We start from the raw sequence: 21,816 nt of genomic DNA on the forward strand, positions 1-21,816 counted from the left end.
GAGGACAGTCCACTTACCCTATTAAAATCTAACAGACGCTCTTCATTACTGGGTATTTCTTTAACATCTGGATATTCTTCTATACCATTGTCTCCCTTGGCATTTGTATAACATTCTTAATCATTTTGAATGGAAAAGGGAAAAAAGGGAAAGGGGGGAAATTCCATTAAGACAGATATGAAACATACATTTTTGTTCCATTTTCACTGAAAAGTTAGATCTCCCAACCCTTTGGAGGCACTAAAAGAAGGCAGGCAGCAAGGTATGCACAAGAAAAATGTTCTCTTGGACCAGACTATTAATGAATCTGATCTAAACCACAGGCATTCTAAGCACAGTCCAACATGAGACCTGCTCCAATCTGCTCTCGCGCCTCTGACGGGGTGCCCTTGGGAGCACTGGCTAAGGAAGCTCACGGGGCTGTGCTCTCAAGAGCGCATGCGAGTGGAGGGAGACGGTGACAGGCTACGGATGTACTCATGAAACAGCACACAGGGACGTGCAAGGAGAAAGCAAGACAGGCGTGGCCTGGCCTGTTCTTCCTGGCAACCCCCACTAACCCAGTGTTCCCAGTCTCCTTGTACCGGGCAGTGGCCCCCAAAGCAGGAAGGACTCAAACAGCTCCAAGAAGTCCAATTGTTTGCAGCCTAGGCTGAGCATCTGAGTCACCGGTAGCACTCTGAGAGACAGACTGCTAGAACTGCTTGAAGAGGCAGGTGACGGTCCAGCCGTCTGAGAAGCAACCAGGTAACTCCAGTGTACAACCCCAACAGGTACTAGTCTCAATCTAGACTGGCCTTTGTCCCCTGGCTTCATGCAGGCGGCAGCTATGAAAGACATGGCACATGGGAAACTAGCTAGACTGGACTTGGGCCTAGCTCTGATATATACTCAGGCAGGAAGTCCCTTGGTACTCGAAGCAGCACCAATGCAATGCCCTGTGCACAGAGGCACGGCAGCAGCCTCCACTGGGGGTCGAGGGAGGCCGTGCCTGCCTAGGCCTACCCTGCGCAGCCTTTCACCTTGTGTTGGCTGTATGCATCACTCTCCACAACCTGGCAGTGGCCAACTGAAAACTACTAGGAAAACCCAGGCTTGATGCCAGGTTCTGCTCCTCACCTGCAGTGTAACTCTGTCCCAGACCTCTTACCTGCCCTCAGAAGACTCTGAGCACATCACCTTCAAGGAGGCGCTCACTGTGCATGAAGTTGACATGCGCACAACCACCACGCTAGGCTGGACAGGGCAGGGGCCTGTGATGGCCCAGCCTTGCTTCCTCCTTCTGACTACGCTCCCACCCAGCTGCTCTTGCCCCAGCTGGTCCAGGTGAAGGACTGTGGTGGGAAAGGTGGCTGTGCCCTGGGCCAGGAATGCTCCTCTCTCCCAGGAAGGGCATTAGGACAGAGAACTAGGCCCCTGCAGCTCACAGTGCTCACAGCAACAGCCATGAGTAAATTCAAGGGATAAGCCCGGCACTGTCTGGTGCCCTGTACCTTTCTGCACAGCTGCCCAGACGGGACTCGTGCCTTTGAGCCTCTACTTACAAATGGAGCCAGTGGAGCACACAAAAACCCCATCACTGTGGAGACCTAGAAACTAGGCACAGCAACATGGAGTTCCAACTGAGCATTGTGTCTCAAGTCTGGGCTCTAACCATGGTCCCTGCCCCTGACTCCGGGCCCTCTCCGCATGGCTAGGGTAACACATGCCAGTGCCAGCAGACCCTTCCAAATCCTGAGCTGGAGAGTGCTGTCATACCCGTCAAAGCCTCTGGAGCCTGCTCTCCACCAACTGGCTGCTTACACTCCCGTGTCATCAGCCTTTGTCCAGCCACTGCTTCTGTCTGGCACTTCTCCCTGCAGCTAGTCTAGGCAGTCCCACCTAACCAGAGGAGGGCAGGGATTGTCTCTGCATTCCCAGAGCCAAGAGCAGTACCCAGTACAAGGCAGGCATGACCTGCTGAGTCAAGTACCCACTCAGCAAGAAGAGGACGGGGAGAGTGCCAGGGGCATGCACCCTCAAGCCAACTGGGAGCCCAAACAGGCTGTCTCACTTCCCAGCCTGGGCCCCTCTGACTGTGTCCTGGAGGACAATCTGCCTTTCCAGAGAACAAGTCAGGCACTACTCTGAGCAGTGCCAATCATGTCCAATACTAGAAGCATCAGAATGTGCTAAGTCATTACTGCCTACCTGTCTTCTACCTGGAACCTCCTCCTGAGGCTAGAACTACGCAGACCCCCCACAGAAAGTACATTTCATACTGTCATGACTAGGCAGCTCACGGAGATCTAATCATCCAAAGGAGTGGCTGCCTCCAGGCACAGGTGGCTCCCGCTGTCATCCTAGCCACTCAGGAGCAGAGATCCAAGGATCTCAGTTCAAAGCTAGCCCGGGCAGAAAAACCTGTCAAATCCTATGTCCACTTAAACCAGCAAAATGCCAGACTGGAGGTGTGGCTCAAGTGGTTGAGTGCTAGCTGTAAGATAACACACTGAGGCCCTGTATTCAGGCCCTGAAACATAAGTGAACAAACACACACACACACACACACACACACACACACACACACACGGACTGGCTACTATCACTTATCCACTGAATTATTCCACAAGCCACTTTATACCACAGACAGAAGTAGTACATAGCATCACGTATTGGCACCTGCCAAGAGTAAATTATAACCTTGATCACTGAGAACCTAAAGCCAGAAGTTGGTGCTGGGTTCCTTCCTACTAAGGATGACAGCCATCCCAGAGCTGAGGGACCCATCAGTGGGGTATATGTTAAAATCACTACAAGGAAGCAGTCTTATGCTAAAGGTGGCAGCTCCTTACTAAAGGCTCTTCCAGAGTGGGCTTCTGCAGCACAGCTCTGGATTCTTCACTGTTGCTACAAATGTTTGAAGCATACACCTGATGGTAACACCCTCCAAACTCACAGACCCCCTTTCTTCAGCCATCCTTTCTCCATGGAAACTCTGACAAACACACTTAGGTTCCCAAATGATCAGATAAGCTCCTTCCCATCTGCTTCTGGGCCCAGCGACAACCTGCTGAGCCCATGGGACCTTGTTTTTTATTTTTTGTCAGTGGTGGGACTTGAACTCAGCCTGGGCGCTGTCCCGAGCTCTTTAACTCAAGGCCAGGCCTCTATCATTTCCAGTTTTCTGGTAGTTAATTGGAGATAAGAGTCTCCTGCCTGGGCTGGCTTTGAACCTCAATCTTCAGATCTCAGTCTCCTGAGTTGCTAGGATGACAGGAAGGAGCCACAGCAGCCGGCTTTGTTTAATATCTTCAAGCAGTTGTACGAAGGAATTGCCATTCAACAAGGAAGTCTACAAATACAATCTATCTTGATCAATGTCACTCCCTTCAACATTCTCAATGCATCCCTCTCCTCCCCACCCCTACCCTCACTCTTTTTAATTTTGCAGGCCATGCATTGGATTCTTGGCTGCATGCTCCTCTTCTGGACCCCTGTTCTTTTCTCCTGCCAGTCCCTCCTGCTTTCTTTCCTGATTATTTCCTCCTCTATGTCCACTGGTGGCAGCACACATCTCATCATGGCCATTAGGAATTTCCAACCTGTCCCCTGTTGCCCTGTTGTTGAGGTTAATAGCAGGATCCAGTTCTCACTCCTCATCACTATGTGCTGTGTGTGTGAGACAAAGATGCTTGCCACAGAAACCGCTAGTTAAGTGTTCGTGGACTGACAGTCCTAGCAAAGGAATTTGTTGCTCTAATGAATTTGAAATCTGAATGAGTAAATGAACACAAATCTCCTTACCTTCACATTCTGATGCTGGAAAAAGAGGAGAATACAAAGCTTTTTCCCACCACATCTGCTTTCCTTGATTTGTATTCATTTCTTGCACATCAGTGTTCAATACAGGAAACTGTTTAGATTAAACCAAATACAGAAAGTGTTTATAAACTGGCAGGATAGAGACTATCCAACTATTATTAATGATGGACAGCAAAGCCCAGGATTTTTACACTGGTGAGGTTTTCTGGTACTGTTTTGGATAAGGCAAGGATAAAAGCCAACATGTTTGTAGCAAATTAAGTTTTCATAAAAAGCTATTACTCTGAAAGTGGACAAAAATCTTAACAAAACAAACCCCAAACTACTAAACAAGGCTTAAAATCGGACAAGAAATGCTGCCAATTTAGAGAAGATTTCTAGGTTTCAAAGTGCACACAGGTAATCAGGGCTCTGGAATTAATGAGGTACGCTAGAGAACGGGGCAAAGGGTGACGACTCTTGCCCATGGCCACAGCAGGGGGAGGTGTCCAGACCCACAAGGGCAACCCAAGGCTGAATCCAGGCTCCAACGTTCACAACTACAACTCTCTCACCACCTTTCTGGGAAGCGAGGGCAAGCCCCATATGGCTGTGGCCAGCTTGGTCGGTACACACATTCTGGTGTGCCAGTCTTCAACCCCTCCCATGCTCTTTTTATTCTGCCTGTGGCAGGCCTGTTAACACTCCCAGAGCTAGGGCTTGGGCTTGTAGAAGCAGCCTGCTCAGCGGAGAGGCCTGTAAACTCCAGATAAATATTTACCATTTTAATGCCTTTTTTTTTTGTCGGTCGTGGGTCTTGAACTCTGGGCCTGGGTGCTGTCCCTCAGCTCTTCAGCTTAAGGCTAGCCCTCTACCGCTTGAGCCACAGTGCCACGTAATCTTTACCATTTTAAAGGTGTGTTCAAGTTTAAAACCTGAACTACTTCAATAGCTGATGATCAATTTTCTAAAAGGTTTAAGCTTTTAACTGTAAATTATTTTATGGGTCTAAAACTGTTTGACTCAGAAACGTATCTCTATTTTGTAACTGAGAAACACACTTCATGCTTTCATTTTTATTCGAAATAATTTTCAGAAATACCCCTAAATTAGGAACCAAAGGAGAATGGTACTGTCTATCCAAAGTGGTCAGTTGCTTATTCTACAGGAGACCTAAGCAAGCGCACTGTTAGGGCTCAAGAGAATGAGCAGGTGAGGCTGAACGTAAATGAGGCCAGCAGTACAGTCCGTAGTTAAAGGTGGATAACAACACCTGACACCCAGTTCACAGCACCCTAAGCCACTTCAGAAGACCTTACCTATTCTGCGAGAGGCACTGGGCATACTAAGGGAAGGGTAGCAGAATTCTCACCACCGCATACTGGAAAGATGTGGATTTTAGGGAACAGGCCCCTGTTGGAGTTCCCATCAGCTCTGAGGACCTAATGATGCTGCTTATTTATCTGGGAATCCTCTCATGAGACAGGATGAGGACTTGGGCCAGAGAAGGGGAGTTAATGGTGGAGGACTGGTCACGGTGAAGAAGGAGCCTGGAGGGGTCAAGGCATCACTGAGGAACTGGGGTCACACACGGAGACGAGGTCAGATGCCAACGGAGACTCACTGGGAGCTTAAGGACAAGACTATGTGTTTTAACCAGGTACACAGTAGATAACTGTGCCTACAAACCTGAAGAATCCCCTCTAATCTAGGGTGATTACTCAGCACATCATTTCTTCTCTTTCTTCTGCTGACCCCATTACTAAGAGCTGACCCACTTCTGCCTTTGTTTCAGGCGTCTTTGCAGCAGCATCCTCCATTTGGATGTCAGCTCCGATGGCAGGTTATTAACAGTCTTGTTTCATGCTTGGCTAATTATGTTCAACAAATAGGTGTCAGTTCATGAACTCTTTCCTGCCGGTTGTTCCCAACTTTTAGGTTGCAAAGCAAAGATGTGACCACATTTTGCTTACCTACTGTTTAACAATGAACTAAGCTTGGTTTGGTTGTGAGTACTAAGGAGGAAACTGGAGTCAGGGAAGAGAGTTAGAGCACCAAGAGGAGGTGATCTACCTGCCTCCGGTATCTTCTCCCTCACCCACCTCCAAGTGCTTCCTGCCTGGTCTGACTCCTCCCTGCACCCCCAACTAACCATGTGCCTGGTGTCCACGCCCCCATTCTGGACAGCCTTACACTCTCATAAAGCACCTAAGTCAGTGTGTTCACTGTAAAGGCAGCAGGTAACGACACAAACACAGGCTCTCTGCTCTTCATTCTAGCACCTGGCACAGCAGGCACTTGATAATACTCAATGAAAACAGTGCAGGTGTGCGGGGTTGGGGGGTGGAGGGATGGGGAAGGGAGGAAGAGGAAAAGAAGAGGAGAGAGAGAAAGAGAAGCTTCATCCAAATTGCCTAACTACAAACATTTTTAGCAACACCTGTTACACTCAGAGTTCTTCAGAAGATGAAGGTAAAGGAAGCCAAGACTCTGAGCCTTACATTCTTTCTTACTCAATAGCCTAGCTATTCAGGGGAGCAGAAAGATGCTGCAGTACCTTTATGAGGTTCCAGCATCCTCTGCCAAGGCTGCCTGTGTTGTTAGGGCCCGCCTTAACCTCTTTAAAGAAAAAAGCAAGTGAAAAAAAAAAAAAAAGCAACAGATATGAGAAGATCCTGAGCACAACACAGCCTGGAAAGCACCTGCTTTGTGCTTTCCCTCATTTGTGGAGATTGAGAGCCGTGGGAAAGCTTTGGCCAGCTCACTCCCCTCACCCTGTGGAGCCTGTACCTCCTGCAGAAAAACAGCATGGGGGGGGGCTGGGAAGTTGGCTCAGTGGTAGAGCGCTTGCCTTGCATGTGTGAGGCCCTGGGTTTGATTCCTCAGCACCACCATAAGCAAAAAGATAAAAGCTGGAAGTGGTGCTGTGGCTCAAGTGGTAGAGCCTTGAGCTGAAGAGCTGAGGGACAGCGCCCAGGCCCAGAGTTCAGGCCCCACGACCGGACCCCCCCCCCAATAAAAAAGAAAAACAGCATGGGAGGGATTGTTGTAACATCACCAGGACAGCCCCTTTCCGACTGCAGACCCACCGCCCTCCACAGCCATTCTAGCAGCACAGCCCAACGTCTGTAGGGACTAAGTGACTTCTCTTTGACTAGACCAGGAGATTCTTGAAGGCAGTAACTGAGCCTCCTGCTTCTTTTTGGAGCTAAGGGAGCAATGGAGTAAGTGACAAGAAGGCATACACGCTGAGGACCTGCGGCACACTGCAAGTTTGTTGGTCCTTACTTCCACCCACAATGAAAGAGCCATGGTCCCTACCACACACACCTCCACCCAGGCCTCTCCACCTGGCATCCCCCTGCAGCCTACGCCCTCCTTACGTCCAGTACAACCCAAGTGTGTTCAAATGGCCTTCCACACCTCTTATGGTCTGGGCAGGCTCTCCAAGGTTCCAATAGCGGTCCAGGTTCACCTCCATCTCCCAGTCTACCTCAGTCCCTAAAATGGCGTTGGCTCTGATGCACTGAAGGTTAAGGAACTGGGTAGTGGGATCACACACATCCATACAGTGAAACGTGTAGGAAATCAAAGGCCATTATAATAACATGCCATTTTAGTTAAAAAGGAGAAAACAGGAGGAAGTATGTGTTTCCACGCAGGAAACACAGACGGCAGATTTACTGGTGCTAGCAGTTGCTACTGGGAAATATGATACTCTCCTGTAACTTAATACAAAATGTACCAATGGCCTATTTCAATGAAAGTAAACTATTTACAAACTCATTTTATAACCTAATTTCTTTGTGTGTGCCAGTACCAGAGCTTGAACTCAGGGACTTGCATTCGCAGCTTTTTTGTTCAAGGCTGGCACTCTACTCCTGAAACAGACCCCCACTTCTGGCTTTTTGCTGGCTAACGGAGATAAGCTTTGAGCTGCACTCCTCAGATCTTAGTCTCCTGAGTAGCTGGGACTACAGACTTGGGTTGCCAGCACCTGGCTGGACTGGTTTTCTTTAGGACCAGAATGAATTCTTCTTGGACAAGAATGATGCTCCCTTACCCAGGGCTCCCCCCTCAGTGGAACAAGCAGGCCACAGGCATCTGAAAAGGCTGCGTAAGTGAACTTGTTTTTTTATCAGTTGTGGGACCTGAACTCAGGGTTTACATATCTTTCTCCCTTGACTTTTTCCATGGACTAATCTATTTATCTCATCTTTGTGTAAATTCAAATATTCTCATAATACTGACTGCTATTCTGACTCATGTTCATTATATCTTGTGGTTTTTAGTTTAGCTCTCAATTCTAAACATAAGATCATAACTTGTAGTATAAGTATCAATTATGAGTGAAAGAAAGCAATCATTTGATTTGTTTTGTTTTGTGGGAAGTGGGGGCTCAAACCTAGGGTCAGGTCTATGCTAAGCAAGCTGGTACTATTCAGCTGTCCCTGAACCTCTTTTTGCTCAAGGCTAATGCTCTACCACTTGAGCCACAGCACCACTTCCAGTTTTTCAGTGGATAAGGGTCTCATGCAGACTTTTCTGTCCGGTCTGGCTTTGAACTGCAATCCTCAGATCTCAGCCTCCAGAGTAGCTAGGATGATAGATAGGCATGAGCTTCTGGCACCCAAAAACAAATCCTATTCTTCTCCTTTTCCCAAATACCAATTCTACTAGAAATATTACATTTTTGTCCTCTTGCTCTAGTGCAGAGACTACTAGTCACTTTTAAGTGAGTTCACAAACTGCCTTCTGGAAAGGTTCTCCAGGGAAGGTAAGAATCTCCTCTTATGAGCCCCAAAGTTGACCAGCCAATTGTGACGGGGGCAAGGGCACAGGTCTGAGCCCCAGCCTAGTCTCAAACTGTCCCTTCAGGTCACTCCTTCAACTTCATACCTCACGTGGATCTATGAGGTCAACCTGAACCTATAGTGACGTTAGGAGAGATTGGTGCTGACAGTACCGGCAACTCAACTCTTGGGAAACCCCAAACATCCTCTGGAAGCTAAGACCTCAAGGCCCAGAATGCTGATAAGATAAATACATCAACATACTAGAAAGCGAAGGAATATGGTAGTGGTATGATGTAGAATCTTGCTTCTTTCCTCTTTTTCTTTCTTCCCAATCTGGAACCAGGTGAAATACAAAGTACATAAAGGAATATTTAAGGAGGAAAAATGGGGCAATGAACAACAAATAAAGGCTAGCATTACTGAGTTCTCTTTAGCATTCACATTTTGGTTTTTCAGTGGAAGTGAGCTCATCACTCTACACATCTCTATGGGCCGACTAGAAGGGATTCCAAGTTCCTGGGACCCCTATTCTCACAGCTGCACACTGAAGCACAGAGCCTCAACAAATGAGTAAGGTGTGGTCCACAGCCATATGGAGTTGCTAATCAAGTACAAGACAGAAAGTACATAAAAACATGGAAAATGTGATAAAAACAAGAGGCAAGAAGTGCAGGAAAATCACAAGGGAGAAATGAATTCAGAGTAAGGGTGAAGTAGAGAAGTAGGACTGTGTCAGTGAAGGAGGTGCCTGGTGCAGAGGGCCTCAAGGTGTGGGTGGAGCCAGCATGCTGAGGGAGGGGAGAGTGAGGGGGAAGGGAGAAGAGGAAGGAAAGGAGGGGGAAGGGAGGAGGGACACAGCAGCTATCCACCTCAGAAAGCCTGGCTTCTAAATGCCTTCAACTGTTTAATAAGCTGCTTTTGGAAAAAGGCCAGCCACGACTATGCCAAATGCTAGTTGAAAAGTGAGCAAGACAGGTAGCTAAGCTTGTTTGTGAGACAAATTATTGCCTTAAATATTATTTCTGGTGTAATCAACTGAACTTCAAACCACTTTTTAGGGATATACTCAAGGGGTATAATAACTCTTACTTAATAGACAATCAGAGAATTCTCAATTTCAAGAACCCATGCTTCATATAAAGCCAGGTATACCTACACTAAGGCTCAGTAGAATATGTTTTGCAGCATTTGGTTTGTGGGTTCCTTTTTACATGTACCACACTATATCTTAGAGAACACTGTCCAGATGTAATGTATTTTACACGTAATAAAGTTTTAATACACCTGACCAACATCGAACAGGCTTGCTATCTAAAAAAAATCTTTCTGCTAGCAACTATGTCTTGGTTCATGAACTTTGAAATCTGAAATGCTTATATACATTAAGTTTCTGCTTAAAGCATAGTACATGTATATTATGTAAGAAACTTGTATGCTGAAATTTCTTTCCAGAGAAAATGTCTTTTCTCTGTAGGAAAGTCTACTGTCTACTTCAAATTTATAAATGTCAAATCCATTTTAAGTCCTTAAAAAAATGTAAATTTGTAAGAAAGGTAAGCCCTAAGACATTTCAGCTAGTTTCCCAGAAATTTAACCTTATCTTTCATGTCTGATATGGCTATTCCAGGATTACTGTCTGGTTGATACTTGGTCAAATACAGGCAAGCTAGATTTTATACATACCTCTTCCAGCTGTCCGGAAGAAAGTGGATTCTCTTCACAAGCAGGGAACTGACAGCCTGCTTTGCAACTGCAAAAATCATTAATTTCTTCCTCACACTGTGCCATTATCTTACAATTTGCTTCTGAGCTTTCTGAATCTATCTCCAGAGATTCATCCATGCTACATTCCAAACACTGGTTCTGCTTTCCAGCCGGCAGAGTTCCAGCGGCCTCCTCCTGGGAATCCAGCGATGTCTGAGCACTCTTCTCCATTCCAGATTTCTTTAACCTGGGGAGGAATTTCCCAGACTCCAGCTCTGATTTTCCATAGTAATGACCTTCTTTCTCTGCATCTTCTTCCAGAGGTTTGAGATCAGCCTGTGGATCTTCAAACACATCAACCTGAGAAGGAATGGGAATACTGGCTTCCTCTTTCTCAGATTCAAATTCCGACTCACTTCCTCCTCCGGGGGACAGTTCAGATGCAGAAATTGGACGAAAGTGAGTCCTCGGAGAAATCCGAATAGCCCTGTATTGTGTTCTGTCAACACCACATATTCTGGGGTGAAAAACTTCACTGTCTGAATCAGAGCAGAGGATTGATTTCGGCTTAAAACTAGGGCTGAAAGATGCAATCCCTTCAGGTTCAAATGAACATTCTACATGAAGAACTTGTGAAAATGGATTGCTTAAGTCAAAGGAGGAAAATGAATATTCAAGCCCAGGATCTTCCACTTGAAAGTTACCACATGCCCCAAGCAAGTCTTCATGGAAGATAAAAGAAAATCCCTTATTCAATCCATTTTCCCCACTCTTGGGCTGATCGTTCTGCTCAAATGACACGAAGGGCTTCCATAATTGCCTGTGACCAGGAGCAAAGCTGTTTCCAGGGGTCATGAAGACATCTGTGCCAGCTATTGTCACAACGTCGGAAGCGGCACACTGCAGCAAGCTTCCTTTTGTGTGACTAGGTGGTACAACTGCCCACTCCCCATCGCTGTTGAAGGTCTTGAGTTCTCCATAAACTCCTCCGAGAATGAATGCATTCTCTTTATCTTGGGCCACATCCCACGGTTTAGAAGGTGTGGTATAGTCACCACCATCCACATTTGACAGCTCCCTAGAAACAAATGCTCTTTTCTCCGGGTTCTCCTTCTGCCCCTCCCAGAGATGATATTCTGATCTCTGCACAGCCCTGCTAGGCTCCTGAAGGGTCTCCAGTTTAGCTTCGGCATCCAAACAGCAGCAGTAGTTATTTACATCAGTCGAGAACAATTCATCCTCAACTCTTTCCATTTCTACCGTAGCTGCAGAGTTTCCATCTGCCATTTTTGTCCAAATGTCTTTAATGACCCCTGAGCTGTAGCCATCTCCGTGTGGACTGCTCTCACTACCTGCTTGTGTAGTTCCAAAGCTTTTGTTTTCTGGTTTTTGTTCTAGCTGAATACCACAGACAGATTCTAGTTTAGATCTTTTCTTGAAAACTAATGTAGGAACTTCCCCTAAAGTTCTACTGTTTTGCTGGCAAGTTTCATCTTGCAAAAAATCTAGAAGTTCTTCATCCACATAATTTGATGAGATTCTAGGAACTACATAGTTAATATCTTCTCCACTAAACTGTGTGGATTCTTCAAACTGAATGTTTAATGTCTCATTATCTGAACGTGTTTCTTCTGAATGGGACCACGGACTACAGGTTCTTGTTGAAAGATTAGAACAGTGTTCATTTTCTTCAAAGGCACTATTTTTGGTCCATATTAGCAATCTAGACTGTGTTTTCCCAAGCAGATTAGCACTAGAATCTGTATTTTCATTTCCCAAATTGAGTGTTTCAAAAGAAAATGGTAAAACAGAATTACTGCATTGCACTTCAAACACTGAAAAACAAGAGTTTATACCAGATCCTTCATTCATATCTGAAAAGAGCTCTTGATTGCCAGCAAGCAAGTGTGAATTGAGCATTGTGCTGTCCAAGACCGGAGAGTCTCCTCCAAAACTCTCCCCATCAGCATCACCAGAGCTGGATGAACAGCACTCCCAAAACTGAGCCAGATTGCCAAGGTCTTGCAGAAACAAGCCCTCGGCACCCACGGAGCTAGTAGAATCTGTCCATATTGCACGTTCCCCTCGCAACTCCATACCATCTAACACTATGCAACATTCGGCCTCAAAATCTGTATTCTCTTTGCTTTTCTGTCGAATCATATTCAAAATCCGACTTTCTCCTTGCATTGTTTCTGAGGCACCAGGATCCAACATGGATTGATCAATATCCACTTCATAGAAGTGTGTTAATTCTGATAGATGAATATCATCCAAATACTTATTGTCCTCTGGCAGAGAACATAATGAGGTCCCAGTGAAGTCGATATCCTCATTTATAACGGCAGGCATCTCTACAAAGTGACCCTCAATGAAAGTGCCTGCTGAGAGGTATGTGTTATGAATATTACTGTTGCTGATACAAAGACCATGCACTGACTCAGACAAGTTTTCCACTGCCTCTGATGTCGGAGCGCTTGCATCTTGTCTGTTTCGGTATGTGGTCTCTAGCTTGCTTTTTCTGCTCACTGGAACGAAGTATTCAGCAATGGGTTCGGTGTACCACAGGGGCTCCTCCTTGTACTCTTTGTCGTCTCTGCTCTCTGCACACAGGTCTTTTCCTCCCATGCTCCCAGGATCTTTCCTCCCTGTCTCTTTCACTGGTCGTTTACCTCGCTTGCACAGCTGCCTGATGGACCCGCTGCTGCTGCTGCTGCTGCTGCTGCCACCACTGCTGCCACTACCAGCACCAGCACCAGCACCAGCACCAGCATGGACGCTTCTTTCTGCCTTCTCACCATGCTTCAGTGACAGCCTGCTTTGGCCATTCCGCCCTTTTTTGTTTCGGATTTCTCGTGCCTTGTGTCTCACTTTCATATACTTCATAGATGCTTTTAATTCACCTTGATTACCACTTGAACTTGAGCCTGCTTCACTGGAGCCAGAAGACCATGAGCGAGGACGAATCTTCCCTTCAGGTTTATGTCTGATTTGCTTTCTATACAAGGCAGGCTTATCTTCAGAAGTGCTGGGACTCACATTGTTCTCCTTATTATGTCTGCTTCTGCTCTGCGTTTTCTCATGACTAAGGGTGGGCACTTGGGCACCTCTTTCCTTGGTGACTTCGCCTTCACTATGACAGTCCTTTGGAGAGGGTGTATCTGTGCTTGCTGGGGGGGCTGTGGAGGAGGAGGAACTAGAGTAAGAACAGGCTTTGGACTTGTTCCACACTGTCATGATTTCTTGCAGGCAAACTGGTTTCTCAGAAAGTGGTGGAAATGCTTCGTAGTACCTGAGAAACAGAGTAAAGAGTTCAAAAGCAAGCACTTGCAGGTGTTAACACATAGCCACATACTAGTCCCAACCAGAGAGTACAGCATCTCATCTTTTTTTTTCTTCTTTTTTGACAGTCCTGGGGCTTGAACTCAGGGCCTGGGCACCATCCCTGAGCTTCTTTTGCTCAAGGATAGCACTCTATCACTTGAGCCATATTCCCAGCCAACTAACTCATCTTGAGTCATACAGGAATCATTAACCTAAACTAATTTATAGTACAGTAATGCATGTGGTATTCCTACTTGGGAGTATAAATGGTTTCCACCTCATAGAGAGGCTCCTGGAGTAAAAGAATTCACACAAGAAATGAGTAAGAAAAGAATCTGCTACAGGGTCTGTCCTTGTTCCCGGTGCTCTATCTCAGGATGCTAGCACAGGGTCTGTCCTTGTCTCTGGTGCTCTATCTCAGGATGCTAGCACAGGGTCTGTCCTTGTCCCCCGTGCTCTATCTCGGGATGCTAGCACAGGGTCTGTCCTTGTCTCTGGTGTTCTATCTCGGGATGCTAGCACAGGGTCTGTCCTTGTTCCCCATGCTCTATCTTGGGATGCTACCACAGGGTCTGTCCTTGTCCCCGGTGCTCTATCTCAGGATGCTAGCACAGGGTCTGTCCTTGTCTCTGGTGCTCTATCTCAGGATGCTAGCACAGGGTCTCTCCTTGTCTCTGGTGCTCTATCTCAGGATGCTAGCACAGGGTCTGTCCTTGTCTCTGGTGTTCTATCTCAGGATGTTAGCACAGGGTCTGTCCTTGTCTCTAGTGCTCTATCTCAGGATGCTAGCACAGGGTCTGTCCTTGTCCCCCGTGCTCTATCTCGGGATGCTAGCACAGGGTCTGTCCTTGTCTTTGGTGCTCTATCTCGGGATGCTAGCACAGGGTCTGTCCTTGTCTCTGGTGCTCTATCTCAGGATGCTAGCACAGGGTCTCTCCTTGTTTCTGGTGCTCTATCTCAGGATGCTAGCACAAGGTCTGTCCTTGTCTCTGGTGTTCTATCTCAGGATGTTAGCACAGGGTCTGTCCTTGTCTCTAGTGCTCTATCTCAGGATGCTAGCACAGGGTCTGTCCTTGTCTCTGGTGCTCTATCTCAGGATGCTAGCACAGGGTCTGTCCTGTCTCTGGTGCTCTATCTCAGGATGCTAGCACAGGGTCTGTCCTTGTCTCTGGTGTTCTATCTCGGGATGCCAGCACAGGGTCTGTCCTTGTTCCCCATGCTCTATCTCAGGATGCTAGCACAGGGTCTGTCCTTGTCTCTGGTGCTCTATCTCAGGATGCTAGCACACGGTCTGTCCTTGTCCCCGGTGCTCTATCTCAGGATGCTAGCACAGGGTCTTGTCCTTGTCTCTGGTGCTCTATCTCAGGATGCTAGCACAGGGTCTGTCCTTGTCTCTGGTGCTCTATCTCAGGATGCTAGCACAGGGTCTGTCCTTGTCTCTGGTGCTCTATCTCGGGATGCTAGCACAGGGTCTGTCCTTGTCTCTGGTGCTCTATCTCAGGATGCTACCACAGGGTCTGTCCTTGTCCCCGGTGCTCTATCTCAGGATGCTAGCACAGGGTCTGGTGCTCTATCTCAGGATGCTAGCTCAGGGTCTAGCATTTAAGAAGGCCTTCAGGAATGATAGGGAATATGACATCCTGGTGCTTAAAAAAGCAGACATCGGAGAAGCCAAAAACAATGAGAAAAGTAGAGCAAAACTGGGTCTTGCAGACCCACAGTGCATCAGTTTCGAGAACTCTGATGTGTGAGGACATGACAAAACACACGCCATTCTCTCAAGTGGAAGCCTACATGCATCACTGACCACTGAAAATGGACAGAGGGAAGATCAGGGAGGCTGGCAACAGTGAGCTTGAAAATGAGGAGCTTACTTCTGACTTTCTAGGACACTAGTGCTATTAAAGATCCAAGAGCAGAATGACTTGCCAAAGGATAATTTAAAGCCATGTTGGCCACTGAGAGCACTCATGCCCCACAGACAACACTCCAGGTCATGCCCAAAATGGCCAAGGCCGTGTTTTCAAGGGTCTGAACATGACTCTCCTTTTCAGTCTATATTACAGCTATTCAACAGAAATATATTTTTCTAAATATATATACATATAGATAGTTCTAACAATCACACTAAAAGTATAAGATGGTGAAATCAATTCCAGTAATATACTCTAGCCAAGTAAGTCCATATTATCGTTTCAATGATAAATGCAGGTTTTGTACTTTTTTATACTGTCTTTGCAACCTAATGAGAATTCACCACTTATGGTGTGTCTCAATGCAAACTAGCTATATTTCAACAGCTCAGTACCCTTTCATGTCTTGCAATAACTGCATTAGATAGCACCATGTTCATTTTTCCTTAGGCTTCAGAAGCTTGTTATTGTTGTTGGTCATGGGGCTTGAACTCCGGGCCTGGACACTGTCCCTCAGCTCTTCAGCTCAAGGCTAGTGCTTTACCACTTGAGCCACAGTGCCACTTCCAGGCTTCAGAAGTTTATAAAAGACATGACAAAGTTGCCTGCTTACAATGAAGATTATTTGAATACTACTTACAAAGAAAAGAACTAAATGTATAGAAAACAGTTTGGTTAGGTCAAAGATCTGATTGTGTTCTTTTTTTTTTTTGGTTTTGTTTTTGGTCGGTCCTGAGGCTTGAACTCTTGGCTGGGGTGCTGTCCCAGCACTCTTCAGCTCAAGGCAAGCACTCTACCACTTGAGCGACAGCACCACTTCTGGTTTTTTAATGGTTTACTGGAGTTAAGAGTCTCATGGACTTTCCTGCCCAGGCTGCCTTTGAACCGTGATCCTCAGATCTCAGCCTCCTGAGTAGATAGGATTACAGGCGTGAGCCACCAGCACTTGGCTGTGTGTTCTCTTTTTGATAAGCAGTGAAGACTCAGTTTTCTTGCCTAAATATAGAGACAGTAACAATTTCTTATAGCCATCTCAAAGGCTAATAACATAATGGACTTTGTAAACAACAGCCTTCCTTGTTTCATTCATTTTATAAATGTTAATTGTGTCTGCAGTGTGAGCACAGAACCAATGAACTCTTTTGCAATCTCAGTATCAGTCATGTGATAAAGCTTCAATGGATGTTTTCTAAATTATGAAATAACAAATTAAATATACAACAAAACAAAAATAGAAAGCATGTCGCACTGTTAGTCTAATCTTAGCACACAGACATCTGGTACTGAGTACACTCTTACATACATTTCCACCTGATCCTTTGTGGGGGACGGCTCCGCCTCTGGAGAGGGTGACCCCTCTAGCTTTTTGTGATTCTTCTCTTCTGTTAAGAAACAAAAATTCAGAAAGATTTGTCTTCTATCTAGTTAATACATGCCATGTTCTTTAGTTTCTCAAGTAATGTTAATCAGAAATAACAGAGGCTTGTGTGGCCTCAAGAGAGTTCTTACTGGTTGCCTTTTTAATATAAATCTATTTCTTCAGTGGGCTAAAAGGCATTCCTTGGCTAAATCACACTAGCATCAGGCCTTAAGGTGAGAATGGTTTATCCTGTCACTGATACCATGGCTCTGGAGGCACCGAAGTCCCCTTAACTTTCTAATTAGACCAGAAGGGAACAAACATCTGTTAAGATTCCAAAAATATTTTCTCACAAAATTCGGACTCATGGACTTTATACTGATTGATTTTGGCTAATACTAACCTGTACAGAAAAGCCTCTGTCACCATCAGCTGTTACATGACTTGCAGGCAAGCTAGGTACCCCTTCAACTCAAGCAGAAACCACAAGTGTCTCTCCCCACTTGGCCCAGACACTGGATTAGATCACCTACAAGCTGTGCCCTTCACAGGAGGTCTCAAGGTATGTGCACAGGTAAGGCAGGAAACAATGGTTCTTTGCCTAAAATCTAGGTCTCCTCTGAAGTCTTACAAAGCAATCAGCTACAGCAACCATACCTTAAATTTGAGCTTGAATTTTTCCTGTCAATAAAGGTTTCTTATGGGTGAAGTCCCTCCTTTTGAAGCAGGGATTTCTACAAGCGGGTGCAAAGGGCCAACAAAGAAGCCATTCACAGAGCTGAAGATAGCATGGAATCAATCTACAATTTTCCTCAATCCAGATTCCCAGAGGTGTGATGGCAGGATGGGGCCACTGCTCCCGATGCGCTGATACTGACACTCACCTTGCTCACTCTGCAGGTCTTTCAGTCTGCAGCAGAGCTCCTCCACTAAGGTCTCAATTCCAGAGCTCTGCGTGACAACAAAAAGACTATTATTAGTTTGCCGCTAGGTACATGAAAGACAGACACTTAATACAGAGGCCTACAAGACTTCCACCTGGGCTGAAAAGGTGGCTCAGTGGTAGAGAGCTTGCCTTGCACACATGAAGCCCTGGGTTCGATTTCTCAGCACCACATAAGCAAAAAAGAAAAAAAGCCCGAAGTGGCGCTGAAGAGCTAAAGAGCTGAGGGATAGCTCCCAGGTCCAGAGTTCAGGCCCACAACCGACCAAAAAAAAAAAGACTTCCACCTAAGAAAAGAAATACATTGCCACAGTTAAGTGAACACTAGCATTTAAAAGCTGCATATTATACTGTGGGGGAGGGACATACAAAGCAACAAAGAGATAATCTTATAAGTACATTAGAAACACATGCATGAAAGAAAAAACATTAAAATACATGTCTAAGGGTTCATTTTCCTGACATCATATTATCTGACCTTTTCCGCTTGACTCATACATATACTAGATATTGCAAATAAGGGAAACCATGGGACCTATGTTTCTTTGGGCCTGGCTTACTTCACTTAATATAATGTTTTCCAAGTTTTTCCATTTCCTAACAAATGTGGCAATGTCATTCTTTCTGATGGAGGCATAGAATTCCATTGTGTATATATACCACATTTTCTTGATCCATTCATCTACTGAGGGGCATCTGGGTTGGTTCCATATCTTAGCTATGGTAAATAATGCTGCAATAAACATAGTTGTGCTGGTAACCCCTGCTTTCACTATATTTGATGTCAGTATAACTTGTGGAGGAGAGGGGGAAAAAACAGTTGTTTAAGGATACAGGTGGACATGATGCAACAATGAGAAGTATAAGTTGTCATGTCCAAAACGAGCTTTACAACGTCGGTGGGGGGGGAAGGGGGGGAGGAGAAGGGTTGGGATTGGGGGGGAGGGGGGAGGCTGGGAAGGGATGTGAAGGGTAAACCAAAGGAGGAGGCTGCAATGCTTGGTAAGAAATGTACTACGCATTATCCTGCCCATGTAATTGTAACCCCTCTGTACAGTATGTTCACAAATAAAAAATAAATTAAAAACAAAATAAATAAATAAATAAATAAATAAAAGCTGCATATTTGTAGACCCAAATTAATTTGTTTTACTACTTAACAACGTAAGTGGAACTTACTGTTAAAACATAGAAGTATTAATGACTGTTCTAGAATGGCATGTCTTCCCAGAGGACCATTATGGCTCTCGAAGTACAACAGACTAAGGACTCAAGTCCCATTATCTGGCCAAAAGTCAGCCATCAAAAAACCAGCATGAAGGCTCACACCTATAATCCTGCCTATTGAGGACGCTGAGATCTGAAGACTGAGGTTCAAAGCCAGCCTGGGCAGGAAAGTCCATGAGACTCTTATCTCAAACAAATTGAAAGAAGTGCTGTGGCTCAAGTGGTAGAGCGCTAGCCTTGAGCTGAAGAGCTCAGAGACAGCGTCCAGACCCAGAGTTCAAGCCCCCCCCAAAAATCTTTCTGACAGGCTCAAGTAATAGAGCCCTTGCCTAGCAAATGTGAGACCTGAAGTTCAATGTTTAGAACCACACAAACAACAAATCCTGTTACCAGTCTTATAGAAATACAAGGCAAAGAAAATCACACACACACACACACACACTCTCTCTCTCTCTCTCTCTCTCTATCCCCTTCCTTCCCTCTTTCCCTCCCTTCCTTTCAGGGAAATCATCAAGTCTCCAGCCAAGGAGAAGAGACCCAGAAATGAAGCTCCTCCTTGGTGATTATACAGATCAGATACTGTAATAAAATAAGCCTTTTCTTTTTTAAAGTGTCCTCTAAGTCCTCTAGCAGCATTTGTTCTTCTGTAAGTGAACTTTCATGACTGCAACAACAAAAGCAGTACAAAACAACGTTTCAGTGCTGTGAGTAATCAGGGAAGCTCTGTTTCTTTCTGAGTCAGGAACAAAGAATACACCTCTAAACAGAAGTGGGGTAACATTTAAGGAGAGAACAATGAGAGTGTGGAATTGGAAGGATAAAAATAAGAGTCATGCTTTAATGAAAAATGAATATTGGAAGCAGGCACAAACACATAATACCTCACTACGAAGACATTTAAACTTTTCAAATTCTTGATTTCAAGGGAAAAAAATAAGAAAATCCTTTACAACTTCAAGTTTATTCACTGGCCCCAATTCTAATGAAATGGAACCATGTCTCTTATGTGGGCAACATGGAACAGTTGCAATGAGACAGAACACAGCGCCTCTCAGCCTGCAGGACTAAAAATAGAAATCTACCCAATTCACTTAACTCAAAATGACTCAGCACAAGCATTAAGGATATCTTAAGCAAGAAACCTCCCTGTTATACACTTTTGCAGTTTAAGCAGCAAGAAACAGAGTACAACGAAAATGGTTAATGGCAAACATCAATAGTTACACTCTAGGCACCAACACTTGTAACAAGGAGGCAGGAAAATGGACCAGAAGAGAGCTACCTTCTTTAGAAAACAACAAAAACAACTCTAAAGACATGGCAGAAGTTAGCTGTAAACACTGGTCCACTCCACAATTCCATCAGACAAAGTCTTGCTTACCATAATGTTCAAGGTGTGATAAGGCTGGCAATTATATTCCATTTCCCCCTGACCCGGAACCTAACACCAGTGTCAGCTGACATGCTGCATACTGTTCTGTAGAACAAGCCTATGTCACTGTGCTCGTAAACCAAGGGCTGTCTGCAGTGCAAAACTGAACCTCCAGAGACAGCTTATTAAACACCTTTCAATACTCTAATACTAGTAGTCATTTGGAACACTGAATGACCATTACAACCCAATAATGGGAAATTTTTCTTTGTCTTAGAAATTAACCATGCTTTCAGATTTACATATGGGAGCAAATGTCATATACATACAGTATATATTATGTATATATATTTTCACATATACAGAGCAAAATAAATAAAAAGCAAGCTTTACCAGTCAGGTTTTGTTCTCTTTGCTAACTATACACAGTATCCTCCTTTGTAATTTTAGAACAATCATTTAGGCTACTGGGTTATCCTAAGCAGACCAGAAAGTCTGAAGGCACACAGAAACTGCCAGCACACCTTGTCACGTCCTGGCCTACACGACACCAATTTAAAACTGAGAAATTTAAATTTGCAATTAAAATATAAACTACAATGTAATCTGAAGAATCATATTTTCTAAGCATATCACATCCATAGGGGTATTCAAGAATACTCAAGAAGTGGTGCTGTGGCTGAAGTGGCAGGGCACTTGCCTTGAGCAGAAGAGCGCAGGGACAGTGCCCAGTCCCACAGTTCAAGACCCATGGCCCGCAAAAAAAAAATTGGTAGAATTCTTACTTAGCATGCATAAAGCCCTGGGTTCCTTATTACCACATAAACAGAAAAGGCCGGAAGTGGCACTGTGGCTCAAGTGGTAGAGCACTAGCCTTGAGCAAAAGAAGCTCAGGGACAGTGCCCAGGCCCAGAGTTCAAGCCCCAGTACCAGCAAAAAAAGACATACATCATAGTACCATTTATATAAAGCTAAGGAACATAAAAAAGCCCCATATTTGCATGTGCCTTCAAACAATAAGCTCTACAATGGACTAATAAATAAGCATGGGACAAGATAAGCACCAGGCAGGGCAGGTGGTGGCCCCTGGCCCAGGGAGGGCTCAGAACCTTCCCTGCCACACCTCGGCCTTCCCGGCCTTGGTCAGTGTGTCCTACACTCCACACTGTACTGTCAGGCCACACTAGCCCCATGCCAGCCTGTAACTGCCTGCAGCCCTATTTTTATGCCCTTTGCTCACCAACTGGGCAGACTTTTATAGCAGCCCCTCCTATTTGTTTCCTTTCTCACACCCTCACTTTCCACTTTTGAAGGAAAGGGAAGAGGGCATTTCCAGTACTTCACCCATCTTCCCAGCACAGACACTGCCTTACGCTAGAGAGGGAGCGCTGGAA

At 45.4% G+C, this 21,816-nt stretch overlaps 1 protein-coding gene across 4 annotated transcripts in view; it reads right to left on the reverse strand.

Moving 5' to 3' along the window:
- Positions 1–21,816, reverse strand: part of Kiaa0232 (KIAA0232 ortholog) — a 46,088-nt gene that overhangs the window by 4,324 nt on the left and 19,948 nt on the right. The window contains exons 3-8 of one of the 4 annotated variants that reach the window (XM_013023950.1): positions 17,765–17,831; positions 16,824–16,902; positions 10,263–13,575; positions 8,841–8,912; positions 3,787–3,895; positions 18–115 (exon numbers count right to left, since the gene is read on the reverse strand). In XM_013023950.1, the coding sequence (XP_012879404.1) occupies positions 18–115; positions 3,787–3,895; positions 8,841–8,912; positions 10,263–13,575; positions 16,824–16,902; positions 17,765–17,831 (3,738 nt within the window). The remainder of the gene's footprint in view (positions 1–17; positions 116–3,786; positions 3,896–8,840; positions 8,913–10,262; positions 13,576–16,823; positions 16,903–17,764; positions 17,832–21,816) is intronic. The other 3 variants (XM_013023951.1, XM_013023952.1, XM_013023953.1) reach the window with 3 other exon arrangements.

The sequence above is a fragment of the Dipodomys ordii genome, unplaced genomic scaffold (genome assembly GCF_000151885.1).
Source record: "Dipodomys ordii isolate 6190 unplaced genomic scaffold, Dord_2.0 Scaffold71, whole genome shotgun sequence".
Classification (NCBI taxonomy): Eukaryota; Metazoa; Chordata; class Mammalia; order Rodentia; family Heteromyidae; genus Dipodomys; species Dipodomys ordii.